General features: G+C 43.3%; 1 protein-coding gene across 1 annotated transcript in view; it reads left to right on the top strand.

Annotated features, from left to right (window-relative positions):
- E2F7 (E2F transcription factor 7) overlaps nucleotides 1-11,303 on the top strand; it is a 32,632-nt gene extending 21,329 nt beyond the window's left edge. Inside the window, exons 9-13 of the mRNA XM_036864723.1 lie at nucleotides 97-169; nucleotides 2,317-2,818; nucleotides 4,229-4,484; nucleotides 6,092-6,513; nucleotides 8,654-11,303. Coding sequence (XP_036720618.1) covers nucleotides 97-169; nucleotides 2,317-2,818; nucleotides 4,229-4,484; nucleotides 6,092-6,513; nucleotides 8,654-8,824 — 1,424 coding nt within the window. The 3' untranslated portion in view covers nucleotides 8,825-11,303. The remainder of the gene's footprint in view (nucleotides 1-96; nucleotides 170-2,316; nucleotides 2,819-4,228; nucleotides 4,485-6,091; nucleotides 6,514-8,653) is intronic.
- The last annotated feature ends 4,088 nt before the right edge of the window (nucleotides 11,304-15,391 follow it).

The following is a 15,391-nucleotide window of genomic DNA, read 5'->3' as shown; positions in this document are numbered from 1 at the left end:
TATAATCCCTGAGCTGTGAATAATGAATCCTGCTATATATAATTGGTGTGTATAAGTCCCTTGCTATATTCGCTAGACCTTCATTTTCCTTTTTAGGATCAAGTGGCTACTCCTTAGAAATTGGAAGTCTGGCAGCTGTCTACAGACAGAAAATAGAAGACAATTCACAGTAAGTAGTCTTAAAAACTCCAAGTATATTTTTTTCTATTTCCTAGTCTTAACTTTGACTAAATTGAAATGCCACCCATCAAAAGGTAAAATTTAACAGTCCTGCTCAAAAGTCAGCCATTTGTTTATTAAGAATTTTGTAAGTTTCCCCCTTGTGCCCAACACTGTGCAGGATATGGCATCAGAGACACAAAAGTATGAAAAATTTATTCCCCTAGGCCATGAAAGCTTACAAGGAAAAAAATAAATAAAAAGGCAAATACAATGAGAAAAGACAAGTCACTACTAACGTGACACTGAGAAATGACACATCATAGTCCCATGAACCACTTTGTCATCATTGTAGCTAACGTTGTTTATGAACTACCAGGTACTATTCCTGAAGTTTTATGTGTATTATCTCATCTAATATCATAAAAACAACTTTTTGAGGTTGGTACTATTATCCTCATTTTACAGAGAGGAAACTGAAACCCAGAGAGGTTAAGTAACTTGCCCAAGGTCACAATGCTATTAAGCGACAGAGCTGAGTCAGATTTGGGGTCTGATTTTCAAGGAAATCATATATTAGCAGAGGAAATGCTAAAGCAAAGACTTTATAATGCCAGACATGGGAAGAAACAGATTGTTGAGCCAGGATCAGGGAGTGGAGGGGAAATAAACTGGTTAGTCTGGCCTTAATGATTTGTCCAAATAGGATCGTGAAAGAAAGTATTTATAAGAAGAGCTTGGGATATTGGAGGTAAGTAGGTCAAGTTGGCAGAAAGCTTTGAAAGCCAAGTTGAAGAGTTTGGATTTATTAGATGGATGGTAAAGAGTTATTGTAGGTTCACTGGAGAAGACCATTCTGGCTGCTTTAAGCAGGTGGGGTTGGAATAGAGAAGGGCTTCAGATTAGGAGATCATAGAATAGAGCATTCCGAGTCATTCTGGTCTGCTGTGGTGCTGGTCTGAGCCGTGTCAGCTGCGGATGGGAAGAAATGGAAATCAGTATAAGACAGTGAGTCAGCAAGAGTCACTGAAGTAGAAAAGAAGCATCACAAAGAACACCTGGGTCTCAGGTGACGGTGGTCTTACTGGTGGAGATGGGGAGGTTGAAGGTGAATGGCCAGAGGTAGGGCAGTGGGCGCGACCATCAGCGTGGGCACGTTGTTTCATGGAGCTGAGTGATAGCCATCACTCGTTCCGGGAGGCTGTGGTTGGAGAGCTTTACTCATCTCTGCAATCCCCGTGCACTCCGCTTATTCCCAGCACCACAGGGGGCGAGAATGTGGGCAAAATTGCTCTCAGTGATTCCATCACAGAGGTTTAGGGAAATCCCTGTTCTCTACTTACTAGTTCTTAAAGGAGTGTCAAAAGAGTCTTCCTCATTTACTTCCAAAATAATACTAAAAATATAAACATGCTTTCTAGTATTTGGAAATTTTTCTCTATAAAAGGCCCAGACATCGTTTATAATCTCCTAGATTGAGGGGACTTAATTTTGAATGTGTGCTGCCTAAAAATTCTGTAGTAATATGGAGCAGAATGGGACAAGAATAACAGAAAATAATTTTGTAGATAAATTTATTTCCTCACTCACTGCCCACTTCATTTATCTCACAGTGGATTTGAGACAAACTAGGTGTGTCCTTTAAATCAATGTCTGGCCTAGACTCTGTTATCTACCCAGGATCTCTCACAGTGATTGACTGTGAGGCCCCACTGGGTGACCTTCAGTGGGTGGATTAGCCTCTGAGCTTCAGTCTTCCTCCCTAGTAGACGGGGGCAGGGGGGATGGATGAGAGTAGCTAGTGTTATAATAATTACGTGAAATAATTACCCTATTATGCTAGTCACTGTAGCATCTGTGTGCCTGGGAAGGGGTACGTGCTGGGTAGCTGGTGACTACTGGCTGTGGGAGAGGCAGGGGGGGGAGCCGCTATTAGCCCTCACCTGAGATCCCCCTGCCCCACCCCTAACCATCCATCCAGGTGATATGGTCACCTGCCTCTGGAGTCGGCTCACGTGCTCAGAGAGTGCGCTTTAATAGCATCCTGAGCAGTATTCTCTCACTCCTGCTTTGGTACATCTCTCTTTAGGAAAGCAGAGTCAGGAGTTGGTAGAATGTGGTAACTGGATGGGCCCCACTCTGTTTCTTTTATCACAGGGCAGAAGCTTTTGCCAATCAGAGAGCGATACCTCCATCAAGCAGCCTGGAGGCCGCTGCTCCTTTCCCCGGCCTCTCTGTTGACTCAGAATACTGTGTTAATGCCTTGGCCCACCCAGTACTTTCCGTGGCTCCAACGGACTTGCAGGCCTTCTCTGCCCAGAATGGTCTGAACGGACAAGGAGGTGTCTCCCTCGCCTCTGCCGCCTTGGACGCGGAGAGCCTGAAGCCAGCTCTGCTGGCCGGCCAGCCCCTGGTGTACGTGCCCTCCACCTCGCTGTTCATGCTGTGTGGGAGCCTGCAAGAGCCGCCGTCCCCGGGGTCGGGGTCAGGGTCCGAGAGGGACAGCAGGGGCTCGGAAGGCACAGCAGAGCGGTCAGCCACGCCCTCAGTTCAGAAGCGCCTCGGGGAAGAGAGGAAGCCGCAGGAGGAGGAGGAGCCGGCCACGAAGAGACAAAGCAGGGACTGCGAAGACGGCCCCCTCTCCCTCGTCATGCCCAAGGTAAGGGGTTCAGGTGGACGTGCTAGCTGACGGCCCGTCGACCCGTAGTTCCTTCCCAACAGAGACACACAGATAAGCTACTGAGTCTGGAATAGGAAGTAGTGCATGTGTCACCTGTATAATTAAGCCCAGGACTGGCTGTCCCAAATAATCTTGCCATGAAGCAGTACTGTAATAAAAGTGATTTTTATAAAAATCACACTTTGCATAAAACGCTAAAAAGTATAAAGGGTTGGGGCTTCCCTGGTGGCGCAGTGGTTGAGAATCTGCCTGCTAATGCAGGGGACACGGGTTCGAGCCCTGGTCTGGGAGGATCCCACATGCCGCGGAGCGGCTGGGCCCGTGAGCCACAACTACTGAGCCTGCGCGTCTGGAGCCTGTGCTCCGCAACAAGAGAGGCCGCGACAGTGAGAGGCCCGTGCACCGCGATGAAGAGTGACCCCCACTTGCTGCAACTAGAGAAAGCCCTCGCACAGAAATGAAGACCCAACACAGCCATAAATAAATAAATAAATAAAAAGTATAAAGGGAAAAAAACCTACCCATAATCCCACCACATAGAGGCAATCACTGTCAACATGTTTGTATATTCTTTCCCAGTCTTTTTTGCTATACTTTTTTTTTTTTAACACGTTGATGAAATAATCATCTTAATCCAGGGTGCACCTGAGGTCCACAGTCAGGAATGTAGGTGCCGTTTGGCTCTCAGTGTCTATGTCAGTGCTCGTGTCACTGCTCAGAGAGCCCATTCCCCTAGCCACAAAATGAAACGAACAAAAATCTGAGCTGTCCACAGTAGCCTTTCGGAGGTTAATGAGATATGACTGGTAAAACTTTCAGAAAGCAGAAGCACTCCCTGCAGCCGTTTGTAGAGGATCAGTGAGGCACACCTCATGGAAATCAGTCCATTAATTAAGACCCTTCCTCCCCTATGCCTTCCTCCTGCCAGAATGAATTTTTCTAATTTTGTATATAGCCTGGGGTTGCAAAACAGAAGGAAAAGACTGACTGGTATATGTATATATACGTGTCTTAGATAACCAAGACAGCTTTGGGTCAGCCCTGCAATTCTTATCAAGCCCTAAAAGCCTGCAGCATCAACACCCTTTATGTGTTCCAGCTCAGAAATTTATTTCACAGTCTAAACACCATACCCAGTTTCCCATTATTAAAATCTCCATCGTTTCTGTGCTTAAGAAATCATAAGCCTACAGAAGCCCGTGACGTGACAGTGATCTTCAGGCCATTCCTATAAATATGACAGAAACAACTGACATACACAAATCAGGGTGGCACACAGCTGTGTCTGACCTTTTTGTTTATGTGTTAGCTATTTGGAGAAAGCTGTTATTATAATTTACTGCTGGGATTTTGACTTGCTTTTCTGGTTCCTGGTTGCGTTGTGCTTAGAAACCCTCAGATTCCACAGACATTGCCTCTTCCAAGACCGTGGATAAAAGGGGACCTGCACCCCATGAAGACATTCACATGAATGGACAACTTTCTGTGGCAAAGGAGGTTTCGGGAAAGGCTACATCAGACTGCTTCATTTCTTCTGAGTGGGGAAATCCTTCTAGAAATACAGAGATAGAAAAGCCTTCGAAAGAAAATGAAAGCACCAAAGAGCCCTCTTTGCTGCAGTATCTTTATGTGCAGTCGCCAGCAGGTAAGGGGTGTCATGTCTTCGAGTCCCCTGGGGTACTCGGGCCATAAATTTGATGTTTAAATTTTTGTTCATGTCACCCGACCAAGCTGGTGCATTGATGAGCTGCCTCCTCTGAGTCATTTCACTCCTAGCCCCTTGCTTTCTCCATCGACGAAATGAAGGCAGAGGCTGCTTTCACTTTCACCAACCTCACGGGTAAGGAGAAAACAGTTAGGGCAGGTAATTTATTTTTAATGCACTCAACTTTACTTGGTAAAAAAGCACAACGAATTCAAAAGATGATTCTGTTTTCATAATTCAGCTGAATCTGGCAGTGGTTCAGTTTAACAATATGAACGTCCTGGCCACCATGTGCAGCTCACATGCTGATCTCTTAAATATCCAGAAGTGCTGACATGCCCTTGTGGTCTAGTGCAGGGCTGGAGAGAGAGGGCTGGACGTTAAAACCACTTATTATCTGCGTGAACTTAAGTATTCAGCCCTCCTCATTGGTAAAACAGCAATAATAAGAGCACCTGCTTCATGGGGGTGCTGTGAAAATTGGATTAAATTTAATAAGATAATACATCTAAAGCACTTAGAATAATAGTGCCTGACGCTTAGTAAGACTCAATAAATGCCCTTACTCTTGAAATAAAGCTGAAATATAACAGATACCTAATTTTTAAAATATGCATTGTGTACATGAAGCTGCTCTCTTGCAAAGAGACTTAAAGTGATTTTCTTCAATTCCTTGTTCCCATCACAGGTTAGGTAGGTGTTTGTTATTACTCATTTATCTAGAAAACATTCTTTATTCCTTTAGCAAATATTTTGTGAGGGTTTCGTCTAAGCACGCTACTCAGTGTTGCTGATACCTTAATAAATAAAAAAACAGACCCGGCTTCTTCAGAATGAAAATGACAGCCCAGCATAGGCATCAGTAGCTTTTTCTGGGCCATGGACCCTTGGACACTATGGTGAAGGCTGTGGATTCCTCCTCAGGATGTTTACAAATGCAGAGAATTAAATACATAGGATCACAGAGGAAGCCAATTATATTGAAATCCAGTTAGAAAAGGAATTATCTTAAATTATAGTAATAAAAAGATCTGACAGCAAGTGCAGGCCTCTCATAACTTCAAAGTTGTGGAGACCGTTAGACTCTTAAGACATCTGCCATCGTGGTAACATTACATGAATACATCCTGTGCTTTTTACTAGTGATAAAGTCAAGGTACCGTTCATTCTGTTGTGATTTGTTGCCCGTGGTCTTAATTGAGGGAGATATAAATTTCTGTTAGAAGTTTGTAAAAAAGGAAGCTATCATTGTTCCCAACCAAGTTCACTTTCCTCCTCAATTTGGATTCAGTGGAGCTCACATTAATAAAGTCTCTCAGGAGACTCAAGCATCCACCAAACTGCCACATAGGTAACTGTGGGAATTCAGCGGTGGCCACTGTGGCAAGGAGGCGGCGCGGGGCTGGGAGAGCACAGAGTGGGTGGCCGGGCTGCGGCGTGAGGGTTGATCGACAGTGGGCTCCCGTTTGAAAGGGCCCTGAGGGGTGGGAGCTTGGACGGTGTCTTCACATCGCCCTGACGTTCACCTTGTTCTGCTTCTCTTCCAGGATTAAATGGTTTCGGTGTGCTCTTATCCGGCAATCAGACCCCCCGCGCTGTGGGACCGTCTTCAGGTCCGCTGCCGCCGCTCAGTGTTCCATGCGTGGTCTTACCATCGCCGACGCTGGGCCCTTTTCCTGTTCTCTATTCACCCACGATGCCCGGGCCGGTGTCCTCTGCTCCCAGTGCCCTCCCAAGCACGGGACCTGTGAATCTTGGCTTGCCTGGCCTCGGATCAAGAGCTCATCTTCTCATCGGCCCTGCTGCCCTGGTTAATCCAAAATCATCGACGCTCCCCTCCGCAGACGCTCAGCTTCAGGGTCCGCACTCACTTAACCTGAGTCCGGTGATGTCACGATCACACAGCATCATCCAGCCCGAGTCCCCCGTTTACGGAGGACATCCAGCCTCTGTGGTGAAATTACAACAGGTGAGTCCTGAGGTTCATTTCAGCTCCGCACAAGAAGGCGCTTCACTCCGTGATAGCAATCGCCTGCGTTTAATCAGATTTTAGTCAAACAACCGTAGGACAGGGGTTCTACATCAGATTCTACCTGGCTTCCACTGTAGACCCAGAGGTATCTGCTTAGTTCATAAAGCGTGGAGACAGAAGGTGGGAGATCCTGTGCTTTAAAGGCAAAACTCGTTTTAGGTGTCAATCTGTTTCTTAGAATCAGAAGGAACTTATTTAAAGCATAGTTCCTGGGGATTTTTGATGCACGCTGAATATTCAGATGATTTCTCCAAGCTCTCATTTCATTAGGTCCATAACGGAGACCATCCTGAATTTTAATTGTGCAGCTATAGAAACAATCAAGGGAAACGAAAGTCTTGATACTAGCTCAAAGATTTTTAGTGTCTATCATTTCATAAAATGCATTGTTTAGGAGGCAATGGCTATATATTAATATATCCATTGTTTCCTTGATGTGTATATATATACATACTCAAAATCGATACAGGTGTACATAGATAAATGTCTGTAATCGATATAAATTAATCAGTACTTTATTTGCCTCCCCCAACTCCATCTGTAGTTCAGTCAGTGAGCATTTGTTGAATTCCTGTTATGCATTAGGCATTGTTCAGAGCAATTATTTCTCTCCCAGAGAAAGGGTTACGTTGTGGCCAAAAGTATTTTAGATAAGTAATTCAGGGGCTCAAAAGTTTGTTAGACATTGAAATATACATGTTAGTTTTTAAACAAGGCGATTATAATATAGCATATGCTTCCTGATCACCAGTTATGTGCCAGGCACTGACCTAAGCAGTAAAGATATAACAGTAAACAGGATAATGGTTCCTGCCCTTTTAGGGCACATTAAAGGGATAAATATTTAACGTGAGAGGATAAATATTAGCAAGTAAACAAAAAGAGCAAAGACACATGCACATACTACTTGCCTGGCATGATCCAAAGTGCTTTATTAATATCATCTCCTTTAATTGCTACAACCCTGCTAAGTTGGTACTTTTATCGTCCCCATCTATGGATGAAGAAACTGAGGGATAAACTGGTTAGGTTAAGTCATTTGCCCAAGGTCACACAGCTAGTTATGGCAGAGCCCAAACCCTGGCTGCAGGTGTCAGTGCCACACTTGTGACCTCTTCGCTAGGCTGCCTTCCTGCACACAGAATAAATCAGCTAATTTCCAGCTGTGGTAAGCGTTGTGAAGGAGATACACTGGAGGAGTGTGACAGAAAAGCAAAGAGGATGGAACACCTGCATGGGGATCACAGCGACACAGGTCAAGAGGGGGCTCCTACACTGTTAGTGGGAATGTAAGTTGGTGCAGCCACTATGGAAGACAGTGTGGAGATTCCTCAGAAAACTAAAAATAGAATTACCCTATGATCCTGCAATCCCACTCCTGGGCATATATCCAGACAAAACTAGAATTCAGAAAAATACATGCACCCCTATGTTCATAGCAGCACTGTTCACAATAGCCAAGACCTGGCAACAACCTAAATGTCCACTGACAGATGAGTGGGTAAGAAGATGTGGTATATATATACAGTGGAATACTACTCAGCCATAAAAAAGAATGAAATAATGCCATTTACAGCAACATGGATGCAACTAGAGATGATCATACTAAGTGAAGTAAGTCAGAAAGAGAAAGACAAATACCATATGATATCACTTATATGTGGAATCTAAAATATGGCACAAATGAACCTATCTACAAAATAGAAACAGACTCACAGACATAGAGAACAGACTGGTGGTTGCCAAGGGGGAGGGCAGGACTGGGAGTTTGGGATCAGCAGATGTAAACTATTATATGTAGGATGGATAAACAACAAGGTCCTACTGTATAGCACGGAATTATATTCAATATCCTATGATCAACCATAATGGAAAAGAATATAAAAAACAAACATCTGTATGTGTATAACTGAGTCACTTTGCTGTACAGCAGAGATTGGCACAATATTGTACATCAACTATACTTCAATTAAGAAAAGAAAAAAAAAAAAGAGGGGGCTTCCAGTTCAGAGATTGGGTACAATTTGACTTCACTTCTGTTTTTATGTAGTCTTTTTTTTTTTCTTCTCTATTTTAGTCACCAGTTCCAGTGACCCCCAAGAGCATCCGACGCACACATCGAGAGACGTTTTTCAAGACGCCTGGCAGCCTCGGGGACCCTGTCCTTAGGAGAAGAGAAAGGAATCAGTCACGAAACACCAGCTCAGCACAGAGGAGGCTCGAAATCCCCAGCGGCGGGGCCACCTAACCTGAAGCTTTGCCCAGCAGGGGTGGGATGGAGGTGCCTGAGTTTCCCTGTGTTACAGGTCATGCATGTCCTAATGGTGAATGGAAACTAGAATGCAAACCATCTGGTCTTCAGCATGCATCCTTCCTCTCTCCTGCATCCCCTGGTTCTAATGTTAACTATCCATCTTCAGGAAGCATCTATTTTCCTGAAAGTAATTGTTCCTAATTGTGCATTTCTTACCAGTTAGAGTCTAGACTCTGTGCGTGGTGTCACAGTGGAAGCACCAACTGACTGTCGTGGTTTTCACTCAAGAATCATCTTATTGCTGGAAGGAGATCTGAACAGCCTCCTGGAGCCTTGTGGTTTTTCTAAAGTTGTGGGGGGGGGGCCCGTCTAGCACTTAACTGGGTTGAGCGTTCTTGACGTGTATTCCCACTCACCCCGAGTAGATCCGTGGTGAGAGAAACTTCCTTTCTGCAGTTTGAAAAAGCTACTGCTTCCTTCGGCTTCATCAGGAAGCCAACTTCAGTTTGAATCCTATGGTATTATTTATTTTTTTCCTGAAGTGGGATTTAGTGCAAGAAGTTTACAACGACAGCAAAACACATGTTTTTCAGGGTATGACGACTTGAATGTTTGTACTTTTTTCCTATAATTTGCCCTGCACTTACTTTACAACCTAGTAATAATGTGGATAAGTGTATATACATGACGGAATGTCAAGACCAAAATAACTGTGAAGACACACCTTGCTATAATGAACTATGCTAACCTGAGCTGGGCCTGAGAACTAAGATGAACTATAGCAGCCAGATAGCTGCTTCTCAATAACTGTGTGAACGGTGAGGTTTTACTGTTCGTTTGTAAAAAAAAAAAAAAAAAAAAAATCCTACTATGTTCAGTTTCCTTCACTACATGCCCTTGTGGTTTTTTTAATTTAAATGTTAACTGTAGAACGTCAGGTATGGGATGTCTTCTAGCAATTGCTGTTTATTGAATAAATCAGGATGGTAGAAAGGAATTATATGGAAAATTGGAACCTAGTTGGGACCTTTTAGTAGAATTCTGAAGAGTGACAGTGTAGAAATTGATGTAGGACAATAGGTGATACTTTATTTTTTTTCTTTTACTTTTTTTTTCTTCATGTTGGGAAGAGTAAGAGGGAAAACGGACACGTTGATGTTCAGAATCCAAGAATATTCAAATCAGAGTTATTTTTCATAGGAGTGCAAAATAAGAACAGAGAGTGCAGGGGATCGTTGTTCTAGCATAAATATAATTCTGGAAACTTACCAGTATCCCTTTGTTAAACCATATTACTTTAGGGTTTCATTAAGTAGCCAAACTAGATCTTTGTATGCCTAGATGTATTATTTACCTCGTCTCTTCAGAGTAAATGGCTCCCTCCTTTCCTCCCTCCCTCCCTCCCTCCTTCCCTCCCTCCCTTCATTTTTCCCTCCTTTCCTTCATTCCTTCCTTTCTTTATTCCTCTCTCCTTTTTTATACTTCTTAGCTGTGGAATCTTGGTGTGGGATTTTATTTTTATTTTTTGGACCCAAGGAAATGTTATATGAAAGAATAAAAATATTAATTTAAGAGACTCTGGGAGTCTGAATAAAGTAGCTTTATATTAACTACAGGATAATATTAGCCTTATCACCCCCACAAGATTTTTGAAAACTTGAGGTAGGTAGCCAGATTAAATAAATTTGCTATTATATAAAATTTTTATCAACACTAAACTTTTAAAGTTTACAAGATGGTATTTTTTCCCCCTTGTTCACAGTCTTCTCTAGAGTTAAACTGATAAAAAAATGTGATTCTCATCATCAGCTAATCTAATTGCATGGTGACGATTACCCTGAACTAATATGATGGGTTGCCTATCGAAACAAAAATATGCCTTTTTCAAGTAGATTATAAGACACATGGCATATAAATCTGCACAGGATACATGCATTTTAAATATATCATGCTTCAGACCTTCCACAAAATACTTTCACTTGAGAGGTCTATATTTAGATGAAAACACAGACCGATTTTCTCCTTGCTGTTCTTGGATGCCCGCCACTTTAACTTCTCTGCTATCCTTTTTTTTTTTTTTAATTCTGTTCACGATATGACCACATAAACCTCAGAGGATTCACAGTTCTTGAGGGGTGTTAAGAAACAAACCCATAAATGAGATTATGATTCTGTGACCATACTTAGCAATAGAACACCAAGAGCAGGTTCCTTTTGTACTCAGTCCCCACTTCTTCACGTGTCTTTGTGATGTGTAGAAATAATAATGCAGTGGTTGTTTCTGTCGGGAGTATGAATCTGTTTGTTACAGAGCAACTGATGGTAGTGGAGCAGCTGAGCTAGACTTGGATATTAGGGGTGGTGAAGAAGCCGTGGCAATCTTGAGTCTATCGTTGTAGAATTTCGTAAAAGAAAAAAAAAAAAAAAAAGATTGTCCACGATCCTGCTAAGGAAATGCAGCTTCGAGTCAGCACTGAGGGAGGTGTGTGTGTGCCCTACACTGTCTGGGGTTTGTGAAACCCTTTCATTCTGGTACAAGAGTTGGGGGTATAACTTTTATACTTGAATCTACCTACCAAGTTTACATTTCTCAGTTCCTTTTTGTAAGGTGCTATTTCTGTATTTAAATAACTTTTTTTCCCAGTGTAAAGCTGCTTTCTGCTTTATCTTATTGCACTGCTAGTTTTGTGTAGGTATTAATTTTATTGCTGCTTACTGCTTTTTTTGTATCACTTAGCCCTGCTCTTTCTTCTAATGGCTATATTATCTATATAATTTTTTCCTTTAGCAAAGTATTAAGCTTTATGAAATAGCAATAAAAGTTAATTCATTTTAACAAGAGTTGTTGGTTGGGTTTATTGGGCTTTCTGTGGGTACCGATTTCAGTAAAACCATTCACCGTTGCAGAACAGTCAACTAGACCTTCATAAACCCAAGTCAGATCCTTTTGCTGAGTCCTTCCAGTGGTTCCCAAACGCCAAAACTTACTGTATCAGAATCACGTGGGAGCTTGGGAGGGTCGAGGGACTATACTGTTGAGCTTTTGATTTCTACCAGAGATAGAATCACTGGGGGTTTGGAGCTTCCAGATGACTCTGAAGCTTCACCAATGTAAGAATCACAGGTGAGACTACCTCCTGATTTCTCATGTTACCTGCAAGGTTAAATGCTTCTCAGTCTAGCAAATGCCCACCTGTAGTTCAAAGCCAGATTCTACTGTTAACCCTCACTTGTAAATGAACCTCCACGCTGACCTACTCTGACTTTCCTTAGCTCGTATGATCTCCGGAGTCCATCAGAGGTTGCATTGTTGTCAGTCTCCCCTGCTAAATTGTCAGGTGCTGGGGAAACAGCTTTGAAACCCCAGCGCCAAGCCTGGCACTTGGGACTCTGGAGGCCCCCAAAATGGTGAATGGAGGGACCGTAGGACCTGCCGCAACAGGGCTCGCCCCTCTGCCAGCCTTCAGTTAGATTCAACACATCACTTCTTGTCCCAGTTTTCCGCCTTCATCTGACAGACGTGTCTAAGATAACCCAGGATAGATTTGCTTCTACACACATGCCAGGATTAGGATTTTACCAGCCTATATTTAGTGGCATGTTACGTTATAACAAGGCCCTGCTGTATTGCAGGCACCTACCAATATCTTCTCACACATGCCCGTCTTGGTTGTCTTTAACAGTGTAAAGGGTACATTGAACAAGCAGAACTCATGGGGTAATCGTGGAAGCAAGTTGGTTTTGTCTCCCAGTGTCCCTTTGAGCCTGGTCAGTGGGGGTAATGCACTAACCCTTGTAGGAACATGAGGTCAGGTGCTGTGACCTCCTTGTTACTGTAAATAATAGAAGTTCTATAGTCATTTTAAGTTAAGACAGTCTCGGTTCACGATGCAGAATGAGCATTTAAAACTTCTGCCACTGGGGCTCGCTGTAGCCTGGTCACCGATGATGGTCCGTTGTCTTTTCTCTGCGGGGCGTCTCTCCTCTCCCAGTGAGCTGGCCTAGATTTCTGTGCCCAGCGAGGTCAAAGCAGGGGCAGTGGGAGAGGTAAAGGCCGCAGCGTATCAGCGGTTTAAGGCTCTGTCGTAAGCAGGCTTCTCATACGGTGGGGCTGGCAGAGGTTGGAGCTCTTTTGTGTGGACAGTTCCTCAGAAGCCTCAGCTTGGGAACACTTGCCTGAACTTTCTGTGCTGCAGGCAGTTCATTTTCCTGCAGCTGATATTCTCCCTCAGTCTCCGGTTTTCCTGCATCCACTCCAGATACCCTACTGGGCAGGATTTAGAACAGCCCCGGGCTGGCTCTATCTGCCGTCTTAGCCCACATCCAGTGCTCTTTGCCCTGATTCGTGGAGAGAAGGCCCAGCCAAACTCACGCAGCCTCCCCCCTCCCTGCCAAAGCTGCGATCCCACCCAGATCCCCCGGGCCAGAGTCATACAAGAGAACGCGTCTCAACTGCGGGCAAGAGGTGAGGCGAGCAACACCCCACAGCTCCCCTTAGTGGCTCTAGGGAGGCCTCCCTAGAGCCACAGGTGAAGAACCACAGCATAACTCTCCACAAAATCCATTTCTATTTCCATTTGCTCAACCCTTTCAAGGCTCTTTCAAGGCCTTGTGGGTAAAGGGGTTCCATAGTGTGTAACTGGTTTGCAAAACCTCCTTGATCAATTGTTTGGAATGCAATTATAATTTGCTGCTGCGGCCAAGCTCACCATTTAACACCCTGTTAAAATAGTTATAACCTTCCACGGTCCAAGATTTGCATCTTCCTAGATGATTGTTATGGCACTTAATATCTCATCTTTAAGAAATTAATTTTTGATAGCTATTAATGTTTTTAGTATTAAGATCAGTTTGATTAGTTCAATGTCCTTTCTGTCCTCAAATGCTTCTGAAATGAAGAAATCATACCTGAAGCTACAATAGTTTTCTTCTTTTCATTCTCTCATATCTAAACCCTTTTTTGTAAATAGCACAATGGTAGCCTTAAGTTTGATTGGCTCTTCTACACAAGCAGCCGGTCTTTCCCCAACTGTGCCCTGAAGAACTCAACTGCTGAAAGATATTAGGAGTCAAAAGTGGGTAATTTTGGTAAAACAAAATTAAATAGTTAATTTTTTACTACAGGATTTATTAGAGGTTGAAATTTGCAAGAGGAAATAAAATACAAATTCTTTAAACCTGGTTTGATAGCAGGACCATATTTTTTCTTAGCATCTTACAAGATGTTCATCTTACAAGGTTCAGCAGAAGTTACTTTGAGAATCAATGAATTAATCTACCAAATAACCCTCTAAAACTTTCTTAGTCTTTACCGAAAAGAAAAAGGACATTAGCTTCTTAATGTCAGAGACCATGGGTGCTTTATATCTGTATTCACAATGCCTGCCATAAAATGTGCGCCTAATAAAAAAATGGGTGATGAGTTAGCACAAATACAGTTAACGCTTGAATGACGTGGGCATTAGGCACGCTGACACTCCATGCAGTTGAAAACCCGTGTATAACTTACAGTCTGCCCCTTACCCTCCATATTTGATGTTCTTCCACATCCTGGTTCTGTATCCACAGATTCAACCAACCCCAGATCATGTAGTAGTACTCTAGTATTTATTTTTGCAAAAAAAAAAAAGTGTAAAAGTGGATCCGTACAGTTCAAACCTGTGTTAAGGGTCGACTGTACATAATTTAAAAAAAAAACCTTTAGAGGACTTTTTCATTGCATGGTTATACGTATATTATTTATTTAATAAATCATTGTGGTATAGAGCTTGGGGTTTTCTTCGTTTAGAAGAATGGCATCTACTATGCCATCAATGCTTATAAAACCGATTGAATTGTGAAAATCCTGCTTTTAACTTTCAGTGGCATTCCATGCAGCATTTTCTGATACTTTTAGCATGCCTTTCCAGTCCCCTCACAGTCTGGTCCCAACTTGGCTTCCCAGCTATGCTAGATATTGTCTATTGACCCTCAGCATTCATTCCCACTCCCTTTCTGAGTTCTTTATCACAGGGTCTGGGAGGCTGGGAACTACATTTCCCAGATCCCCTTGCTACCAGGTTCTAGATGTGATCCTGTCAGTTAAATACACTCATGCAGGATTTGGTAGAGAGAAAGGAAGCTGAAGTTGTTCTTCCTCTTACACTATAGTAACAGATGGCATCAGGTTGAGTTTTGTACCAGCCATACTTTATTCTACTGTCCAGTCAAAGACTATGTACCAGCTGTGATATTGGCAGCGGTTTCACACTGTTCCCAACCATTGTGAGGAAACAGCATCCCCCAACCTCTGGGTAGCAGCCGCGGTGACAGGACGTAAACACTGCACAACAACCCCCTACTTCGTTTCCCTCCCTCCCAGCAATTTTGTAAGCACCTAATTCTCTCCGTGAAAACCTTCCTACTAGAAATACCCAGAGTGTTTTCTAAATCCTCCCACCACCCATCCTCTGTGGATCACTCCACTCTCAGTGCCCTTCATATTCTTTTCTGCATCCATGCCTTTGCACCAGCCATCCTCTCTTCCTAAAATGCCCTCCTCCCAACCCCATTTCTCTTTCT

The sequence above is a fragment of the Balaenoptera musculus genome, chromosome 10 (assembly GCF_009873245.2).
Source record: "Balaenoptera musculus isolate JJ_BM4_2016_0621 chromosome 10, mBalMus1.pri.v3, whole genome shotgun sequence".
Taxonomy (NCBI): domain Eukaryota; kingdom Metazoa; phylum Chordata; class Mammalia; order Artiodactyla; family Balaenopteridae; genus Balaenoptera; species Balaenoptera musculus.
This window is presented reverse-complemented; position numbering and strand designations above follow the sequence as displayed.